General features: G+C 41.3%; 1 protein-coding gene across 2 annotated transcripts in view; it reads left to right on the forward strand.

Moving 5' to 3' along the window:
- Positions 1–14,708, forward strand: part of XDH (xanthine dehydrogenase) — a gene marked incomplete at both ends in the record, with an annotated part of 49,545 nt that overhangs the window by 26,473 nt on the left and 8,364 nt on the right. For both annotated transcript variants that reach the window (XM_080342902.1, XM_080342903.1), the window contains 13 exons: positions 247–336; positions 953–1,122; positions 3,654–3,777; positions 4,188–4,307; positions 6,244–6,340; positions 8,271–8,395; positions 9,131–9,264; positions 9,939–10,026; positions 10,607–10,693; positions 12,124–12,315; positions 12,826–12,971; positions 13,556–13,637; positions 13,924–14,019. In XM_080342902.1, coding sequence (XP_080199028.1) covers positions 247–336; positions 953–1,122; positions 3,654–3,777; positions 4,188–4,307; positions 6,244–6,340; positions 8,271–8,395; positions 9,131–9,264; positions 9,939–10,026; positions 10,607–10,693; positions 12,124–12,315; positions 12,826–12,971; positions 13,556–13,637; positions 13,924–14,019 — 1,551 coding nt within the window. The remainder of the gene's footprint in view (positions 1–246; positions 337–952; positions 1,123–3,653; positions 3,778–4,187; positions 4,308–6,243; positions 6,341–8,270; positions 8,396–9,130; positions 9,265–9,938; positions 10,027–10,606; positions 10,694–12,123; positions 12,316–12,825; positions 12,972–13,555; positions 13,638–13,923; positions 14,020–14,708) is intronic.

Raw genomic sequence — 14,708 nt, forward strand, 5'->3', positions numbered from 1 at the left:
CTCTCTGTGGAAGGATGCTGAACTGTGGGTTCACAGGAGGATTCCTGGACTTCTCCTATTTGTTGCATTACAACTGCTCTTATGGGTCTGTGGCTATTCTTTGCACAGAGCCTGAGCCCTGTTTGCCTTTCACCCCATAAAAGATGAATTATCTTCACTGGAGGATGGAGAATATCCTGGGCTACTGGGGAATGTGAGAAAGGGACTGGCAGAGGAGATGATTTTTCTTTAATATGTCTCTGGCAGAACAATCTGTGTGAACCTGTTCCCTCGAACTACATCAGTGCTACAGAGCTGTTTCACAAAGATCCCATTGCAAATGCTCAGCTCTTCCAAGTAAGTAGCAGTACCTGCATAACATAGACCTGGGCTTTTCTCAAACTCTGTGCTGCTTATCTTCTTTTCTCCCTGAACTTATATAATGTCATTCCTGTATTTGAATCTCAGTCCCTTCCTCGCTTTAGGGTACAATGTTCTTTGCTGTCATTGCCCGAGACAGTTCCTGACAAGTACAGCTTCATAAAAATTGCCGTGGGTAGCACTTTCCTCCTGCAGCCAGCTCCGTATCCAAGTTGAAATTGCCCTTCTGCTTTCCCCAGTTACAGCTGGTCTTTCTTTGCATCTCTCAGGATATATCTTCCTTATTTCTCCATTCATAACCTGTTCTCTTGAGCTTTGAGAGTAGAAGCTAGTTTCGGAACTTGAAACTTTAATACAAACTGCCACATCAAACCCTTCTCTTCCATAGCAGTTTCAAAAACAGAATCCCTTTCACTTCATTGTCCCCCTCTGTGGAGCCACTCCATCTTGTTGCCCCTCCTTTCCCACAGGGCTGAGCCCCTACCCCATTGCCCACCTCACTTGAATGTCTCACTGTGCCTTTTGCTCTCCCATTAATGCTCCTGTCTCCTGTGATATGAGCAGTAGTAGTCAGTCATGTGTTTTACTCCAGGAAGTGCCCAAGGGCCAGGCAGTTGAAGATATGGTGGGCCGGCCTTTGATGCACGTTTCAGCAGCCAAACAAGCATGTGGAGAAGCTGTTTACTGCGATGACATCCCTCACTATGAGAAAGAGCTGTATCTAACGCTGGTGACCAGCACCAAAGCCCACGCTAAGATCCTGTAAGTGTTGCTTATGAGTTTCAGATGTTGGAAGCATCCAGTGCCTGGTGGCTTAGAAAATATTGTCCTATCAAGTTGTGGGTGAGGGAGAGGCTTCTGCATTAGTGGGAGCTCCAGCAGCTCACTGCACATTGTTACATGGAGGGGAGCTCTATGTGTTACAGCCGCCTTGTGAGTCTGTGTCAGTGGGAATATGCGGGAATTAACACAAAATTCAGAGTTTTGCTGCAGCACCAAGCCCTCGGCCCTAGGCAAACTTCTTACCTGTCCCATCTGTTATGCTTAAGCATGCAGCACTGAAAAGGAGCAGGGTAGGGAGAGCACCACAATGTCTGAGGAGATGTCATTTTAATCACTAACCGGAGCACGCAACTTGAACGTACTTCTGCCTAAAAATTTAGGTTGTAACATGCAGTTCCACCACAGCACTCCTGCGGATGAGTCAGCTGTGTGCGTACTGTCTTCTGGTTTTTGCCTTGCACAGTGGTTGCTTGCACTGGCTATGATCAAGCCCTCTGAAAACTTCAGCTGCTAGATGTAGAGCTGTTTGTGCTTGGCAGTAGCAAGGTGGATAGGTCAGTATATGGGAAGTGAAGCTGTCTTTGTAAACATCTTGTCTGCACAGGGCATGACTGGTGCAGAACTTATAACAATAGTGACTGTCCACCTCTAGAATGCCTATCCTGGCAGGTAATGCCATCTGAATTCTCATATGAGTTTTAATGCTGTTATACTGGAGGACTGACAGACTTCCCCAGTCCCTAATTGTGTTTACACTGTGATGGCTCTGTGGCTCTCATCCGCCCTCCGCTGCTCTGATGTGGGACACTGCGTTATGTCACCTCATGTCATCCTCAATAGCCTTGCCATGTGCTGTTCATTCCTTAGGCAACACTTCCCGCCTTTAGGCTTCCTGCCAGGAGGTTCCCCACAGTGATTTAACATGGGATGGGCAGCATGGTGGTTATGGATGCACAGATGTGGTAGTCAAATCTCAGGTTATGAAAGAAACTGTTCTGTCATTGTAGTTAAATCTTAGGTGTTGCAATGTGGTCATTGATGAGTGCTGCAAATGCATAAGCGTTGTTACTACTACCAGTGCAGATGGGACGATAGAGAAAGCATCTATGCCTGTGCCTGTATCTATGCCTGTGACCACAATATGTGGTATTTTATAGAGGTTGCTGTATATATTCTCTTGCATTTGCATTATGCACTCACATTTCTAGCTGTGAGCTTGTGTTGTTCTATAGAGGAAGTGGCAGAATGTTTCCTCAGGTGACAGAAGTATCTCAGCCTAGGATTTCATCGGTTAAAATACTGGGTCTGAAAACTTCACCTGAGTCAGATTTTGACCACCATTAGAAATCATCTGCCTCTTTATTTTTAACTAAGGGAAACTGTCAGGAGATTTTTTCTGAAGTGTTGCTGCAGAAGCAAGGGAAAGTGAACTTTCCAAAGAAAAATAGCATTGTCCTCAGTTCCTGCTGTCTAAGAGTTCACATGGGAAAGTTAGTTCACACATTTAATGTCTTTTTTTTTTTTTAACGTCTGTAGCTCACTGTGATGCATGAACAGCTACTTTCAGGCACAGTTTGTATCAGAGTTTCAAGAATCTAAACAAGCATGCTGAAAATATTGCAGTAATTTACAGAAGACAATAAATCATTCAGCAGAAACAAAGCCATAGCTTTTCTATTCCCAACAGTTCCCTTGTAAAGCAAGCCAATTACATAGCCATGTACAAAATTTTGCAAAAGGAGCTTGAAAGTCTTTTGTAATACATTTTTATGAAGTGCTCCACACAAAAATTAAAATATATTGCACTTTTCTAGTGACTTTCAGTTCTGCTTGTCATTTAGTTGTAAATCTGTATATCATTCAAGCAGATAAGGATTTTGGCTAGATATGTCTTTTGCTGATTACCAAAGAAAGCCTTTCCTGAAGCTTTTTGTCTTTTGGAGTGTCATTTCTTTTGCAAACTTTTAAATACGCTACAGCTTCCTTGTGATTGATACTCAACAACTTCTTCCTGACTCACAGCCACCTTTTTTTCTAGAGGTGAACCCACAGTAGAAGATACATGTCTGCAGTAAAATGTCATGTTTACCAACAGACAGGAAGGAATCTTGCCTTCACAGAATCATGGCAGCTAAGATGACAGTGGAGGCATGTCATCATTAACACTAATCCGTCTTTGGTAGGGTGTGTTGAGGGATCTTAAGTACATGTGGCATTTGTATCAAGTTCAGATTTGTCTTAGGAAAAAGGTGTGTGATACGGTATAGTCCAAGGAAGCAGACTGGTGATCAGTCACAGTCAGGATTCAACTTATCATTAAGATCTCAAATTATTTTAGTTTAATATGTTGCCCTTTCTGTCTTAGTCTCGCATGATATTCATGTGACCAATTCCTTCTCTTTTGCATATCCAGACTTCAGGGAATTAGGCCTGAAAATGTATTGGTATCTCATAAGCAAAAAAAGATAAATGAAAAATAATGATGCTGCCTCTCCTTCTCCTTTCTTTAGTTCTGTAGATGCATCTGAAGCCCAGAGTGTTCCTGGGTTTGTGTGTTTTGTGTCCGCCAAGGATGTTCCTGGCAGTAACATCACTGGCATCGCTAATGATGAGACTGTCTTTGCTGAGGATGTGGTATGTGGTTAAAAATAGCCTTTGTCAATCACACTGCCTAGGAGATAAGATTTGTCATATTGTCTGGTGAAGTCCTCTGCCTTATACAGAGATAAATCCTGACTGCACTGGAGTCAGTTGAAATCTCAGTGCCAAATTCAGTTGGGCCTGAGTCCCCTTTCACTGTGCCCCTCTCCTCTGTTCCCTGCACTGTTCTCCTCTAAGCTGCATGTCCCTGGGACAAGCTCACTCACTTGGTTACTGTCCGAATTTGTTTGTGATCATTTTCCCTTGACTGGTTTTAAATAGACCAGTCAGAACAAACAGATGAAAAAGTGCACAAAAGGAACAGATGAAGGGAATTGTCATAAGCCTTTCAGTTACTGCATATATACACACCAAATGATGGTGTGTCCTAATCTTGCCCATAGGTCACTTGTGTTGGTCATATCATCGGTGCAGTTGTTGCAGATACACAAGAACATTCTAGAAGAGCAGCTAAAGCTGTAAAGATTAAGTATGAAGAGCTTAAACCTATTGTCACGATTCAGGTAAGATGGCTCAGATCCACTTCTGCAGTTAGCTTGGGATGCTTCTGTTCTCACGTGTATGGCTGTTTAGCCACATGTTTTGTTAGTCTTTGTGGGTGCAGCAGGATATGGACAGAATGAAAAAAAAATATATTTAAATATAAAGAGCACACACCTTTGTGTGCTGATTTGGAGTACCTTAACTTGCTCTGTGTTACTTAAAGCTTAAACAAACAAACCAAACTTTGGTAGATATATTGTGCTCAGCACAAATTTGTTTAAATGAACAAGATTACTGCCAGTTACATTCTTAGCCACAGGTGCTTACTTTCAATATTCTCTGGTGTGACCCTGATGGCTTCATCATTATTCATTCAATCTTCATTCTCTGATTTATAACACTCAATAATAACAATAACGTGAAAGCATCTCTTCTAGCTCTGTCACTTCACTGCTTCTCTGGGATTTCTACAGACCACTTATCTATTTTCTAAAGCTGATTAAATTAATTTCAAGGAGTTCACTCTCCATTGTGAACATTTCCACTGACTGTATGGACACAGCCCTTAAGTGACTTTTTTTGAAGTTGAAGAAATTAATGTAAACTATTTGTGATCATTTTATGTCTTGTTTTTTAAAAAACAAAAACAAAACCAAAACCTCGAAAACTAGGAGGCTTTTTAAACAGATTTGCTTATGTGACAGTAAATACAAATGGTAATACAGTTTTCACATTGAGAAATGAGAAAAAAAATGTGAAGCAACTTTTATTGGGGAGATATTAGAACCATGGGATTCTAATTAGTTTTTTTTAAATGGTCAAGATTTCATATCATGTGTTTTGTAATGTGAATTGTATTCATGCAAATACAAAGGGTCTGTGCATTGGCTAATCCAGAGGTTGGTACTGGCATCTGTGGACAGAGGTTTTAGTTTATTTGTATGATTTGTGGGTTCGCAAACAAGATTTTTCTTTTCTTTATTTTTCCATTATGGAAAGCTTCAGCTCTGGCAAAAGCAAAATGCATTTCTAAAACTTCCTAAAGAAAGGTTATTGTATATTAGCTCAGAAGTGAACTATTTCTGCAGAAGTTCTTATGCTGTCTGAGAGGTTTTTTCTCCTTATGTCTCTTTTCTTTTTATCTTCTCCTTTCCTTTCCTTTCCTTTCCTTTCCTTTCCTTTCCTTTCCTTTCCTTTCCTTTCCTTTCCTTTCCTTTCCTTTCCTTTCCTTTCCTTTCCTTTCCTTTCCTTTCCTTTCCTTTCCTTTCCTTTCCTTTCCTTTCCTTTCCTTTCCTTTCCTTTCCTTTCCTTTCCTTTCCTTTCCTTTCCTTTCCTTTCCTTTCCTTTCCTTTCCTTTCCTTTCCTTTCCTTTCCTTTCCTTTCCTTTCCTTTCCTTTCCTTTCCTTTCCTTTCCTTTCCTTTCCTTTCCTTTCCTTTCCTTTCCTTTCCCCTTTCCCCTTTCCCCTTTCCCCTTTCCCCTTTCCCCTTTCCCCTTTCCCCTTTCCCCTTTCCCCTTTCCCCTTTCCCCTTTCCCCTTTCCCCTTTCCTTTCTTTCCCCTTTCCTTTCCTTTCCTTTCCCCTTTCCCTTCCCCTTTCCCTTTCCCTTCCCCTTTCCCTTTCCCTTCCCCTTTCCCTTTCCCTTTCCCTTTCCCTTTCCCCCCTTTTCTGGGCCACAGAAGTTTTAAGTCATAGCTTGGGTGGCTACAGACCTTGAGATTCTGGGTCCATAATGTGATATGAGTCACAAGGAACAATAGAAGATTGTACAGTTACAGTGTTTATTGTGAAATTGCTGTGTTGCCAAAAAATATTTTGTGCTTCTTTAAGCCAAGTCACTTGGCTGTTACTATAGTTAGAGTCTGATAAGTTCTTGTGCTTTTTGTCTTGGATATTTCTCCTTCAGTCAGAGGAAGCTTTGCTTTCACAAAAGTTTAATTGTGTCATTGTGTTTCCTAGGAAGCTATTGAGAAGCAATCCTTTCTGAAATCTATAAAGAGGATAAATAAAGGAGATGTGAAAAAAGGATTTGAAGAATCTGATCACATTTTGGAAGGTGAGAATAGGCATTAATACTTCTTTTAAAATGGGATAGCTTGTGGCAAAGGAATTCAAGCTACCAGCCTCCATTTTATGCATATGACACTGAACTCATGAAAGTAAAGCTTGTGGGGCCACATTTATTTAATAGTAAGTTTAAACTAACTGTTCATACACAAACAGCTTGAGAAAGATTTAATTTCAGTTTCAAACAGACTTGGATGCTCCCAACTGTGCCCCTGTAAACACTCTCTTCCAATGTAAGGACATATTTTTCTTAAGTAAATATTCTACAGAGTGGCGGGTTTTTTGTCCTCCCCTTCTTCCCCAAAATGTATCCATTTCAGCTTTTCCCTGTCCAAACATAGTCTGATCTGACTCTTATGGTCAGTCAGTTTTCTTTAACCCGGTGTATGACTGCATCTTATGCAAGTGGGGCATGCATGCATCTGAAAACCTGATCCACCAACATTGGTGCCTGTAGGTATGAAGAACATGGCACTGCCCTATAAGACTTTCTCAACCTTGATTGTTGGTCTGTCTTTGAGGATGGGTTTTCTTTGCTGTGCTTCTTGGTTTCATTCAGTTGGAGTCTCCCAAGCAGGTTGTAGAGACATAGGTAAACATAGCAATTATAATATCAACAACTGCTTAAAACCTCTGTGAGTTAGGAGGGGAGAGTGCCAGAGCTGTGAATTCTCTGTCAGACCTGTGTCTTTGCTTGGTGTATGTATCACCGATCAATAGCTCCTGAGAGGAAGAGTTTCCAACATCAGACCTTTGGAGAACTATGTATTTATCAATAAGAGAGTGTTGTGTCCCTCTTAAAGATCTGAGAGGGAAATGAAATCAGTTATAGACATAAATGCTGGTGAGAAGGGATTCTTCTGGAAGATCAAAGAAGCCTGCCCCATGAGGGAAGGGCAGAGTTATTTAACCAAAACACACAATTCCAGGTCTGTCATCTGTTGTATTAATATTTTTGTATGCATTGCCAAGACTTTCCTCTGCAGTGAGAAACCAGCGCTGGTGCTTCAAAGGTGTCATAAGCTTTTGTTAACTGTTCCTTATAGTGTATTATGCTACACAAAATGAAAATACTGTGCTGGTCAAGGCAGAAATTGTTCTGAGATAGAAGAGTTGATTATTTAAAAGGCTGCAATACTTTGTGAATGCCAGGCCAATCCCCTCAAGGCGATGAGAAGAGTAGGCTACAGAGTAGGTGTTGTCTCATGCAAATGTGCATTTCTCACTGATTTACCTAATGTAGGCAGCTATTTTGTTGTTGTTGGGCTTAACAAAAGGAAGAGAGGAACAGGATTTTGAGAACTGCTTGGAATATTAATTTTCGTGGTAGCTGAATAGACCAGTGCCATGACTGATAAAGGAGGTTGATTCTGATATTCAGTAGTATGTACCATGAGTGGAAATTGTACCCTCAGCACTGCCAGGTAAGATGTCCTGGGAAAGAGCCACACATAGTGACAGAGTTGATTCCCAGTTAGATCTTAAGGCATTTTGGGTTTCTATTTTTGTTCCCCTGTTTCAAAATCTGTAACTTTGTATTTGGTATTTGGTCTGCTCAGCTAGACTATGCTTGTTTTATTTTTATCCTTTGTCTCAGTGGTGTTATCAGGGCAGTCTGGAAGGCACCAAACACTGCATCTTAAATGGTGCTGGGTCAATGGCATGGTGTGCAGGCTTATTTTTGAAAGTGTGTGTCTAGGACATGTCTGGTTTGTCTGTTTGCGGTGTTTGTTTGTTTGTTTGTTTAGGTGAACCAGAAGTGTCAGTTTAAGAGCTAGGGATATCCAGTGCTGGACAGTGCAAAGGGTTGTCATTTAACACATGTTAAAAGGGCAGTAGCTTGTGGGCAGTACATGATGTGAGACACCTTGTAACACCAGGGACACCTTATCTTTGGGATATTTCTTTCCATTTTCTAGGGGAGATGTACCTTGCTGGGCAGGAGCATTTCTATCTGGAAACTCACTGTACTCTGGCTGTGCCGAAGGGGGAAGATGGTGAGATGGAACTCTTTGTGTCAACCCAAAACCTGATGAAGACACAGGTACTGTCTTGCTACCTAAAAGGTATTAGTTTCTCAGTTTCAGACTAGATAAACAGTTGTTTTACAATTGATTCAATCTTGTCGTGAGTTAAAAAAAGCCACATCGTCTTAGAGTTGGATATGGGATCACAAGTCCATATCCATACTACTGGTGTCCTGAATCTGCTTCCAAGTGACAAAGACGTTTCTGTTGGCAGCAAATCTTTGTCATCAAGGATTATGTGCTTAACCCTTTCTGGAGAGGGTGCTGACTGGTCAGTAGGCATGGGTATTGAATGACATGTCAGAAAGAGAGATGGTGCAAACACAGGCTATGTATACACCAACTGTGTCATCTTGTGAGATAGGTTGCTGGCACTAAGGGGTGTCTTTGAACTGTTTATTGGTTCGCCAAAACCATCCATAGGTCTCATAATTGAGTGAGTAGAATGGACAGAGTGGTATGTACATGAAACCCTGTGCTAAATTAGACCTGTGTCTTGGTAACCTCATCTCATGTTCATCTCATCCAGAATCTGGTGCTGTCTTCTGAAGCACTGCGTTCCTTCCCACCTTAGAGATTAAATACTGAGCTTATTGGTTCCAGTTGCAACAAATTCAACTGGAAGACCATCAGGACCTGCAAAATAACAGAGTATTTGTACTGTTGCAATGGTTGCAGAAATGCAGTCTGTTGGTGTCTAGTTCTTAACACCAGCCCAGCTCTGTGCATGCTGCTGTTCTCTTTTTCTTCAGGAGTTCGCTGCTAATGCATTAGGAGTCCCTTCAAATCGAGTTGTGGTTCGAGTGAAAAGAATGGGAGGAGGATTTGGAGGAAAAGAGACCAGGAGTACTATTTTGACAACTGCAGTGGCTGTAGCAGCCTTCAAGTAAGTTTGGGTGTGAGGAACAAGGCTTTTTCCTTTCAGACTAATTTCTCTAATTATGTGCATTTGTCTAATACATGTGCATTGTTTTCTTTCTTTTATCATTGCCAGCCAAACCACTGTTTTTATATCCCAGAGGTTATGAAATAACATCTATGGAATTCACTAGATACTTTTACAACCTGAAGAGAGGGATTGGGAAGGTAGAGTTGTTAGAAAATGAAGAACTCTTTTCCTCCTTGTTTTCATCCTTGGATAATAAATAAGCAAATAAACAAGGTCAAATTGAAGGCTAGTCAGCATTTACTTAGCATTATTACATAATTCATATGACATTCTCTCTTGCAAAGTCAAAAGAGGTCCTTGGGAAATAGTCTAGAAAACATTGATTGCTTGGTTTCTAGCACCTGTTTCTCTGCGAAACCATCCTTCTTTCTAATATGAGTCTCCACATGAGTTTTCATTAAGAGGTCCCAGCCTCTAAGGTATTAATTTGTTTTATTTTGTTTTGTTTTGAACTCAATCTTGCAATTTTGTTTATCTAAACCAAGCAGTTTACCCCAAACTCTCCATTGCCACTCTGGAAAGACTGTGCTCACCAGAAAGAGGAGAGTCTTGCCCTGTAGGAATTGTATTGTGCATTTCAGGCTTTGCCTGATAAATGTGTCCTTTGACAGAACTGGCCGCCCAGTGAGGTGCATGCTGGATCGAGATGAGGACATGTTGATAAGTGGTGGGAGACATCCCTTCCTCGGCAGGTACAAGGTATGCATACACGTAAAATGAATGCCTGTTGTCTCAGTGTTGTCACCTAAAACAGCAGAGTAGTAAGAGACTGCGAAAAAAATGGTCCAGCTGGGTTATAGCAGTTTTCCTGTTAAACTCCTGTAGAAGTTTTTTTGACTCAGATAGTTCCCTTCTTGTGACCTCAGCATAAATACTTCCATCTTCCTTGCAACCAAGACTTTGCCCTTGTTGACAATCACATCAGTCTTATATGCCTCCCTATTTGTTTACGGTTTCATACTATTTGTTTTGTGAACTTCCTTTCCTCTTCGATCCCCTGGATGGGGATGCTTCTGCTTTTCAAAGCCAAAACCTGTTAAGGAAGGTGTGGCTGTGACAAGTGGCCAGCATTTATTTTAGAAAAGCTCTCTGGAGCAAGAGTAAGGTGTATAGATGAACCCAATACTGAGAAGCTTCCTCAGTTGCTACCTATGCTGGTCCTATGCTGCAGCAGAGGATGGTCAGCCTTTTCACCTGTATGAGGTCTATTCAGCTTTCGGAGGGAAGCACAAAACAACATTTTGTAGAAAACTGGTTACTGAGGAGACTTTCTTGACAGGTCGGTTTCATGAAGAATGGTAGAGTCAAGAGTCTTCAGGTGTCATACTACAGCAATGGGGGCAACTCTGTAGACCTCTCTTATGGTGTAAGTAAAATTTTCTCATGGCTAACTAGGTGGAAGATGTTTCCATGTGCAACCTTTTGCTCTGACTTGGGAGAGTTGTCGTCTACAGCATTGCTTGCACATCCTGCACTCTGACATGACTAAAACCAGACCTTGATGGGTTTTTGGAGCTGCTCTCTGAGCCAACTCACCTGCCTTGGCATGTGCCACATAATTCTTATGCTGTAATAACTTGCAAAAGTTATTACAGGCATAAGAATCAAGAAAGCTTGCTTTACATTACAGAGGGCTGTGATGGGAAACTTGTTGCACAATGCATGATGACTCCTAGTTCCCCAGCCTTAGGGAAAGCTGGTTCCTTGGAAAAAGAAACATCCAAGTCAATGGGCTGATGGGGCAGAGTGCCTAAATCAACACACTTGTTAAGGACTGGCTAAAGCTAACACTGGCTTCACGAGCACTAAGGACAAGAATGGGCCTGAGTTCTGAGTTTTCTCCAAGAATTTTTATGCCGATGAGTAAAAAACGAGTCCTTTTCGGTCATGTGCGTGACAAACCCAATAGCCTACTGTCAGTCATGTTTATTCTAGCTCCCTTTCTCTAGTCCACTCAGCCTTTAATAATTTTCTACAAAAATTAATCCAATATCAGTAGGGGAGAACTGCAAGAGCTCTGTACCAAAGCCATATTCAATGCTAGCAATGTTGTTGGTGCTGTGCAGAGCAGAATGGCAGGCAAGTGTCTTTGCATAAACTAAGGGCCTGGTTGAGAGTACATCAGTGTGAATTGTCTCTCTGTGTCTGAATCAGGGGATGGGAAAGAGGTCCATGTTGAAGTAAGTTTGGGTGTGCATCATCTCTCTGTGCTGCTGCTGGAAGGGAAATCTGGGAACACAAACCAGAAAGAAGCACTGGCTCTTTCCCAGTTTGGACAATAAGTGGACAAAGATCTCAAATCTTGCAGTTTAGATGTAGCTATTGAAAACATTTATTTCATATAGTTGCCCTTACTGCCATAGCCCAGCTGCTGAGTCACTTCCCCATCAGGAAGACTGTCCAGTAACAGATTATTCAGTATAATTAAGAGAAGATTATGGTTCTTCCAGGTAGGTAAAGACGTTTAGTAGCAGGTCGGCTCAGCGTGAGCCCAGGGTCAACAAAGGACTTTGAAGCTCCATTTGTCTCAGGGTCATAAGTGTCAGCAGAGAAATGTGCTTATTGTGGGGTCCTTCAGGAGGTTACCACTTGATGCTCCATTGCAGATGGGAGGGAGTACTGGCTGCATCTCAGTGCTGATCCAGCTGTGTTCACTGAGAACTGCAGGGTGCAAGAGAAAGTGCTGGTTCTTGTAAATTATGTTCAGAGCTTTCAAACCTCGCTTTGGCAGCTGGTGAGAAGTCTGACATGTGATGCACACAAAATGTGTTCACTCCCATTCATTCTCTCCACCAGGTGATGGACAGAGCTCTATTACATTTGGATAACTCCTACAACATCCCCAATGTCAGCGCAGTGGGCACTGTTTGCAAGACCAACTTGGCTTCCAACACAGCCTTCCGTGGCTTTGGAGGGCCCCAAGGAATGATGATTGCTGAGTGCTGGATGAGTGATCTTGCTCGGAAGTGTGGCCTGCCACCTGAGGAGGTACAGATCCACTGACACATTTCAGGGTGGTGCTGCCTTTGAACAAGCTCTGAGAACTGGAAACAACCACAGAAATTTTGAAACATAAGAACTTTCGCTTGATTTTTGCTTAGCCCTTAGCAGGATCTCAAACTTTCTGTAAGATAGCCACATTATAGCATGGATTATTTTCTGATTGGTTAGATTCCCTCAGTATCCTTAACTGTGTAACATCTGCTTTAAGGATAGATATTCAGGTTTAAGGACAGATATTAAAAAAAAGCCCAAAGTCACTAGGTACCCTGATCTTACTAACAATGAGCTTAAGCCCCAGTCTGTCTTAAAAATTCCCAGCCTTAATGTCTTAGTCCCCATTTTCCCATAAATAGATATATATCTGTTAATTCTGTTGTTCTGTAGGTTGAGCACAGGAGTAAAACCAGGAACGAACATGCTTTTGATGTCATCCATTAAAAAGACGTAGTCTGAAGCATTAAACTTGGCATGTCCTTTATATGTCTTTTTGGGAAGGTACGGAAGCTCAATCTTTATAATGAAGGAGACCTGACTCATTTTAACCAAAAGTTGGAGGGATTTACTCTGCGAAGATGCTGGGATGAATGTTTGTCAAGCTGTAGCTATCACGCCAGGAAGAAACTAAATGAAGAATTCAACAAGTAGGTGTTCTGGAGATTTTTACTGGGTATACCTGTTGCTTACAAGCTTCTGAAGTTCCCTTAGCAATTTGAGTGATGCAAAGTCAGACCATATATTTGTAGGATGACTTCTAAAAATTTCTCTTTTTGAAATTCCTTTAGGCTTACTGTGGAAAGAAACCTCTGTCAGTGACCTGGTAGTTTAGATATGGCAGGAATCTTGCCTGGCAGGACAATATTTTTTGGGGGAGGTTGCTCTCTTGAGTCCAGCTAGACTTTTCAGATGGCCATCAAGACAATTTGTGTAGGCCTTCCACTGCCTTATAGTCTTCTTTTTTTTTTTGGTTGGCTTGTATATACAACTGAATAGTTATTAGTCCAGACAATTGCTTCTATAATGCCTGGGGAAGCACGTTCTGTTTGGCTTTCTTCTTGTTGAGACCCAGAAACAACGCTAATCTTTCATAAAAGTTACCAATCAACTCACTCTATATTGCATTCAGGTATTTATTTTCTGCTTTGATACCCAGGCTGTTGTAGGGAAGCACGGCACTGTGTTACAATGAAAGCCTCATGAGTATACGAATAACGTTCTCTCCTTGCAGGCAGAATCGCTGGAAGAAGAGAGGGATGTGCATTATTCCTACCAAATTTGGCATCAGTTTCACTGTTCCATTTCTGAACCAGGTCTGTAAGTGTCATTCTTTTCTTCAGTAGAGAGGGTACATATACGTTGCCTTCACCAGTCCCCCCCTCCCTTTGTACCAAACAAGAGCTTTTCAGAGAAATAGTGAATGAGTTAAGAAAGAGTATACATTTTTCAAACTGAAATAAGCAAGACAACAACTACAAGTTTATACTGTCCAAACGACACCACAATGCAGCGGTGTTTTCTGTAGCTTGTAACTACAATCTGCCAGGTACTTCACTAGTTCATTTATGGTGACTCTTGGATTAATGTTCCTTTTCATAGGCTGGAGCTCTGGTCCATGTGTATACAGATGGCTCTGTGTTACTCACACATGGTGGGACTGAGATGGGTCAAGGACTTCACACCAAAATGATCCAGGTAATAATGAGTTTGGACTTAATTGAATGAGACATCTTTTCAGGAAAATTACATTCACTGTATAGTATTGCCTCAAACAGCTTGACCTTTCCTCTATTGGCATGCATAGGGTAACAAATCATGACTAATTCCTCTTAATTGTCTCAGCAGCAGTGCTGGATTTCCAGAGTATTATTACAATTGAGTATTAGAAGTAGAATCTTCATCATCCTAACTCTTATTATGTAGATAATGCAGGTTATGCTTACAATCTAGCTTCTCTGGCAATTTCTTTTCATCCCATAAAAACACAGTTTACCTATATTTTATGCTAAAAATTAGTCTTATTGCAAACATATTTATTGGCATATACGAACTTCTTTATAGTCAAAAAAGGCCTAAGGAAACAATATTGCTTTGACAGGAAATGAAAGGGAAGCCTAATAGGATTCTTTATCCTCTAATTCTTATAATTGTTGAGAGAAGAATTTAGTTCCACAGTAGTGAAATGAATGCCTCTCATTGTGCCAAAAGTGTGTGTGTATGTGCTTACACACATTCAGTCTGTGAATGGCAAACTTAATAATGTTCTGGCTAACTCTAAGTCACCAAATCAACTGAGTCTCCTAGAAAAATGGAATTTAGGATGAGAGAGGGTAGAGGTTGCAGTGTAAGCTATGAATGCTTATGCCCATGTATAAGAGCAGCTG

This window comes from Nesoenas mayeri (assembly GCF_963082525.1).
Source record: "Nesoenas mayeri genome assembly, chromosome: 3".
Taxonomy (NCBI): domain Eukaryota; kingdom Metazoa; phylum Chordata; class Aves; order Columbiformes; family Columbidae; genus Nesoenas; species Nesoenas mayeri.